At 36.0% G+C, this 6487-nt stretch overlaps 1 protein-coding gene across 1 annotated transcript; it reads left to right on the top strand.

The window, feature by feature from the left end:
- The first annotated feature begins 1287 nt into the window (after positions 1-1287).
- Positions 1288-4809, top strand: LOC125185683 (auxin response factor 18-like). Its single transcript, XM_048082263.1, has 14 exons — positions 1288-1383; positions 1716-1831; positions 1918-2013; positions 2099-2155; positions 2232-2384; positions 2502-2586; positions 2665-2755; positions 2829-2993; positions 3074-3187; positions 3259-3331; positions 3399-3543; positions 3629-4122; positions 4200-4387; positions 4469-4809. The coding sequence occupies exons 1-14, from the start codon at positions 1338-1340 to the stop codon at positions 4614-4616; spliced, it is 1971 nt and encodes a 656-aa protein (XP_047938220.1). The 5' UTR covers positions 1288-1337; the 3' UTR covers positions 4617-4809.
- Positions 4810-6487: the final 1678 nt, after the last annotated feature.

Consider the following 6487-nt stretch of genomic DNA (forward strand, 5'->3'; position numbering starts at 1 on the left):
AAAGGGCTGATGGCTCGAGCCACAAGGGAGGCCCATGATCTATGTTACTGCGTTGCACGTGCGCCGCACGTCACCTTTTTATATAATCATATATGGAGTATTAATTTACTATAACCGTAAGATACTCTTTTTTTCTCGAGTTATTGCGTTTATCCCAATGATTCATGCAAACGACAAAAATTTCCCGGTCGCTTATCCCAATTCCAATGACCTCAAATAAAATCTCTTATTTTTCTGTTCATTAATAATTTTAGTGAGTCTTGAATGATACTCTTGAAAATTTGATTCAACTAAACAAATTTCTATTCTACTTACATATTTAGGTTATATATTTGTTTTCAACTCTAGTAATTGAATAAATAGGATTATGATAATTAACTAATTAAATTTTTTTTTAAATTTTGGTTATTATTTTACCGTCCAAACTTATTACTAATAAAACGGATTTTTCTAATGTATAAAATAATAATTCCAATGGCTTTCCGAACACAGTTTTCACATTTTCCTTTTCTTTTGAGCCGCAGTTTATAATATCAATTAATACATTCGACTAATACAAAAGAAGATGCTTTTACAACAATTTATTATTTTTACCGCCCAGACCTATTACTAATAAAACGGATTTTTCCAATGTAATAAAATAAAAATTCGAATCGCCTTAGCTACTATAACTTTTACGACCACAGTTTTCTCATTTTTTTTTTCGGTCCGCAGTTTTTAATATCAATAAATGCATTCAACTAATAAAAAAGAAGATGTATTTACAACAATTTTTACGCGCATTTGAAATATAATTTACTCAATATTATTATTTCCCCTTTTTAAATTCTTTTTTAACATATGAATTAAAAAATTTAATGAATTTAAAAATACGATAATAGGACGTGTTAAAATTTGAAAGAAAACATTATTGTTAAGTGCATGCACAATCTGTTTTTATTGGATTTCCTAATGCTAGTCAACCCTGGTTAATTGAAATAGTGGAAGAAAGCAGTGTTATTGTGAAAATTGCAGAAGGAGGGAATTGGTTAGTGAAGAGAGAAAAGGCAAGAGCGGTTTTGTAACTGAAAAGTGAGAGAAAAAGAGCTGAATTCGTGCATCCATTACCCACAAACACACAGCATTTGCTGCACACACACATTTATAGGGATGCATTGAAAAGGGGGATTCATTAAGTGTTTTTTGTATGTGAATTAGGATGGAAAATTAGTGATGATGATGGTCTTAAACGGGGTAGGTTGAAAGTGAGGGAAAAGGCCTTTCTTTTTTTCTATTTATATGTTTCTTCTTCAACCATACACCCTCACTCGTTTTTATCATCTCTTTCACTTACTTCAATGGCGCATGCTCATGGCCTGAGAAGACGACCCTCTGAAGAACGTGGTGAGCAAAATGTTTCATTTCCTTTTTTCGGATTTTAGATTTTTTTTTATTTATTTCTCTATTATTATGATTACTTCAATCATATACTTTTGAAATGGTGGTTTAGTGAAATTTTTCATCAGGTTTCACTATTTTGGTTTTGCGTTGTTTTATTTAGTTTTCTATGTTTTGTTCCATTTTAGTTAAATGCTTGTTTTTCAAGTTGAAAGTGTTGTATGTTCTTGACATTTGGTTTTGGCCTCATATCAAGAATTGAATAGGAGTTCATTAAAAGTGATAAAAAGGGATATTTGAATTTTAATTATTGGACTTATTTGATGAATCTTTGGTAGATGCGGCAAGTGACGCTCTGTACAGGGAATTATGGAAGGCATGTGCAGGGCCTTTGGTGAATGTTCCTGAGGTGGAAGAAACTGTTTACTACTTTCCTCAAGGTCACTTTGAACAAGTAAGCCTCCGAATATTGGATGGGGATCCTCTGCTAAAATAATATAATATTTCATTTTTCTTCACTGCAAGTGTATTACTCTACAGTTAGAGGCCTCAACAAATCAGGAACTGGATCATCGTATCCCTCACTACGATCTCCCTCCAAAGATCCTTTGTCGTGTAGCTCACGTGCAAATGATGGTATTGTTTTTCTGCATAGACCACATTTTTGGTACCTCACTTTTGTCTCCAAATTTACACATGATATGGTGGTTTGAATGAATAGGCTGAGCCAGATTCAGATGAAATTTATGCCCATGTCAATTTACTTCCCCATACAGATGTAAGCACTATGTTATGTTAATGAGTTTATTGCTTCTTGAATGTACTCTGTGTATAATGCACGTGCATTCTTGTAGCAAACTGTGCCCCGGAATCCGCACGCACGCCCTCCTGGTCCACCAAAGCCGTCTGTTCGGACATTTTCTAAGATTCTGACTGCTTCCGACACAAGCACGCATGGGGGTTTCTCCGTGCTTAGGAAGCATGCCAACGAATGCCTCCCTCCATTGGTGAGTAACTCGTCTCGTGTTTGTACGCGAATTGCACGAGTTTGAAACCAAGAAGATATTTCTAGCAGATGTATTAGTCATAATATTGAAAGCTATTCCTGATTTTTGTTGGCAAAGGATATGAGCCAACCAACCCCAAGCCAGGATTTGGTTGCCAGAGATCTACAGGGGCACGAGTGGCATTTCAAGCACATATTCAGAGGTAATAAGTCTACAGGCATTTCACTTTCTTTTTGTTTTCAAACGTGCGTATGTCCCTTTTATAACCCCTTCTCGTCAGGTCAACCGAAGAGACACTTACTTACAACTGGATGGAGCACGTTTGTAAGCTCAAAGAAATTGGTTGCTGGCGATTGTTTTATTTTCCTAAGGTATTCTTTTCGTTTTCCTTTCTTGCGTGCTTACATCACTATTATAAATTTTAATTTGAACTCTGAATTACAGGGGTGAAAATGGGGAGCTGCGTGTTGGGACACGCCACCTTGCTCAACGTCAGACCTCTATGCCACCCGCTGTCATCTCCAGTCAAAGCATGCTTATTGGTGTTCTTGCATCTGCATCACATGCTATGTTAACGCACACCATATTCGCAGTCTACTGCAAGCCACGGTATTTTTTTCTTGCATCCTTAAATCTCACTTAATTTTCTGAGATTCAAGTGTCATCTCGTGCGTGTACTGTACGCCCAGAGCAAGTCAGTTCGTTGTCGGGATAAATAAGTACTTAGAGGCGATTAAACATGAATTTGCGGTTGGAATGCATTTCCAAATGAGATTTGAAAGAGAAGATTTACCTGAGAGAAGGTCTGATTACTCTATTTTTTGCTACTTCTTAATTGATCGGATATGAATGGTAGAAAACTACATATTTTCAGGTTCACCGGCACTATCGTTGGAGTTGGAGACTGCTCTTCACAGTGGACGGATTCTGCATGGCGTTCGCTCAAGGTGGCTTTCAATTTCCATACCATAGCTTATTGTGTGAGCAAAATGAAATAATAAATTTCTGTATCAGGTGCAATGGGATGAACCAGCAACTATACAGCGGCCAGACAGAGTCTCACCCTGGGAGATCGAGCCCTTTGTACCTTCGGCTGATGAGACACCGCAGCCAGCTATGAAAACCAAAAGGCCTCGATCTCTTGAGAGACCTCTTACCGGTATACAACTTTATAAAATATTCTCATCATATATCAAAACTAGAGTTTACCTGTGTGTGACTGATGAGACCTGTTCTTGATGTAGAAACTACTACTGTTCCTGCTGCATCTCCTATTCGTTCCAACGTTCAGAGCAGCAAAAAGCAAGTCTTCCGGCCTCCTAAGCAGAAAGACCTTAATGGCAGCAGCCTCCCGAGTTCTGCACCACGTTCTGGCAGAGCAATGTCATCTCTGTTAACGGTGAACACCTCTCTGAGCTTGTCCCAATCTGCACTTTGTAACTCTCCCATCGCATCAAGGACAAGGACAAGGAAATGTCTGGACCAAATAAAAAAGTCAGGAAACGCAACTGCATGCCGTGTATTTGGCTTTGATTTGAGGAACAACTCGAACAAAATCTCCCCTCTGTTGGAAAAGGAAGTGCATTTGCCTCATCCAAGCACTAAGAGCCCTGAAACCGACGATAAACAAGGTGTGGACCTCTTGGCTTCATCAAAAGAGAGAAAGGATGCTCAAATGGAGGCCCCTCCGACTGATACTCAGGGACAGCTGGTTTCGTCACCAAGAACTCGGATCAAGGTAACTTCACCCTGATTAACTAACTACAGGTAGTGCATTTAGAATTTAGTTCTGACGGCCTATACGTATCCCATCAGGTTCAAATGCAAGGAAATGTTGTGGGGCGTGGTATGGACTTGTCTGCTTTCCGTGGCTATGATGACCTCATCGAGGAACTGGAGAGCATGTTTGCTATCAAGGGAGAGCTTCGCCATCGCAACAAATGGGAGGTGGTTTATACTGACAATGAGGGAGACATGATGCTTGTGGGAGATGACCCGTGGCAGTAAGTAGTTCACTCATTGCATCTCTTTGGAAATCACTTCTATTCTTTTATGATCAACTTTAACAATATATACTTTTGCAGGGAATTCTGTAAGATGGCTAAGAAGATTTGCATATACTCTAGTGAGGAAGTGAAGAAGATGAGTGCGGTGTGCAAGCTTCCTGCATCGCCCATAGACGGTGAAGCCACAATCATAAGCTCAGAATCGCAGCCTAAGTCCGAAGCTTGAAGTTTGTATATCCTCTCCAACCACATTTTTTTATATAATAAACAAAAATAAACATTTAGATTCAGGATATACAACGAGGTAGGCTAGGCGCGCGATGATCGTTTTTGTTTCGAGAGCTTGCTATGTTAGCATTAGCTGAAGCAGGATAAGTGGAATAGAACTGATGGAAGTTCCATACTCTTGAAATTTTAAATGCAATGTTTGTTATTGTTCAATCTACAGTTCAGCATTAATAGATCGTGTGTTGGTTTTGGTCTAAAAATTATGTGTCAAATTTTTTGATTACTTGTGATGGAAATAAAAGATTAAATGTGATCAATATTGCTTGATTGGTCTAAAGCGTTTTAATGGGGTTTGGAGATAGATTGTGAGTTTGTGACAGAGTATGGTTATGTGCATGAATGTTTACTACTTTACTTTTATTTTGTTCTATTTATGTTTATAACGGGACTTTGACTTTGACTTTGACTTGTAAAGTATTTATAAAAGTCAAAACGAAGTGAATGTCCAACTATGTAGCCGCATTCATATTCAATAGTACTATATTCGTGTTGGAAAATACTCCTATAAAACTTAAGTGGCTTGTCATGACTATTTTTGCTTTTGTGTATACCAATTATGTTTCTTAGTTGCATTAACACGTCTCCTTAAAGGATAATGTGGAATTAAGGATTAGGATATTCAGTTAGCCATTGAATGACATGTGGTGGTGTATAGTATATAGTATTTTGGTGGAGAGAGATAGTCAACGTGGTTGTGAGTTGTGATAGGAAAGGTTGGTTTGAAAAGGAAGAGAAATAAGTAGTGAAATATATCAACAACTCTGGATTTTATTCTTGCTGTCTTGCACGCCCACAATCTCAACCAACAAAAATATCGCTTTTTGCCAAACCTTCTTAATTACATGGTCTGTCCTCTTATTTGTTTATCATAGTACTAGTATATAGTTGGGAAATGTGATATCTAAGAATATGATTCTTATTTTTGGTATATAATGAATATCAAGATAAAAATTTACACTTTCAAATTTATGCTATTATTTAGTTTACCTTAATTAATTATAAATGTAATAATTAAAAAAAAAATTCTTAATTATATTATTTATTGAAATAATAATAACAATTATTATTACCAAGTATTATCTATAATATTATAAATAATATTATGATTTTCTTATGTTATCAATTGATGACGTGAGTGACTAAATGTTCGATCTATTGCTAAATTGATGAAGATTCAATTTAATATATAAGCCTAGTAAGAGAGAAAATTTGTCAAAAATAAACTATTTTTATGGAACGGATACTAAGCCTAGATTTTGGATTTTGGATGTTATATCAAATGTTATTTCACCCAAATCAAAGCATGTAATGTAACAAGAAAAAATGTTAAATACTGCTTTTTAAAATTATGGAATAGACAAGAATTTGAATGAACATATCCCTATAAATATGAGAACTTTGGTTTTGCGAAATAAAATAATTGAACGTGAAGTTAAAAAAAAAGGAATTAAAATAAATGACCTTTTGTTTAGGCCATTTAATGGATATTGGTATCATTAACAATCGGACCCATAGTTAATTGTCATCCACATTTTATTTTCTTGACATATAGTAAAAGTTAGTACTCCTAGTTTTTATTATTTCAGTGGCCCATTAAATTAATCTTCTTAAAAGTGTAAACTAGTTGAAACTCTCAAACGAAATGGGCCTATTTTCTATGTAGAGAGTTGAAGTTGGGCTGAGCCCATCTCGGCTAAAGTCCAAATGTATTTTCAATCATTCTGGTTCACTTAGAAAATTGTGTGAATCAAATCTATTTAAATCACCACAAGAGAAAAGGATGATTAAAGTGCAAGTCATATTCATGCG

Source organism: Salvia hispanica, chromosome 4 (genome assembly GCF_023119035.1).
Source record: "Salvia hispanica cultivar TCC Black 2014 chromosome 4, UniMelb_Shisp_WGS_1.0, whole genome shotgun sequence".
In the NCBI taxonomy this organism is placed as follows: Eukaryota; Viridiplantae; Streptophyta; class Magnoliopsida; order Lamiales; family Lamiaceae; genus Salvia; species Salvia hispanica.

What these genes read in the sequence shown, in the direction of transcription:
- LOC125185683 (XM_048082263.1), top strand. Translation starts at nt 1,338, where the DNA reads ATGGCGCATGCTCATGGCCTGAGAAGACGACCCTCTGAAGAACGTG. An exon ending in ACGACCCTCTGAAGAACGTG is followed by an intron (nt 1,384 to 1,715) that starts GTGAGCAAAATG and finishes AATCTTTGGTAG; the next exon opens with ATGCGGCAAGTGACGCTCTG. An exon ending in CACCAAGAACTCGGATCAAG is followed by an intron (nt 4,123 to 4,199) that starts GTAACTTCACCC and finishes GTATCCCATCAG; the next exon opens with GTTCAAATGCAAGGAAATGT.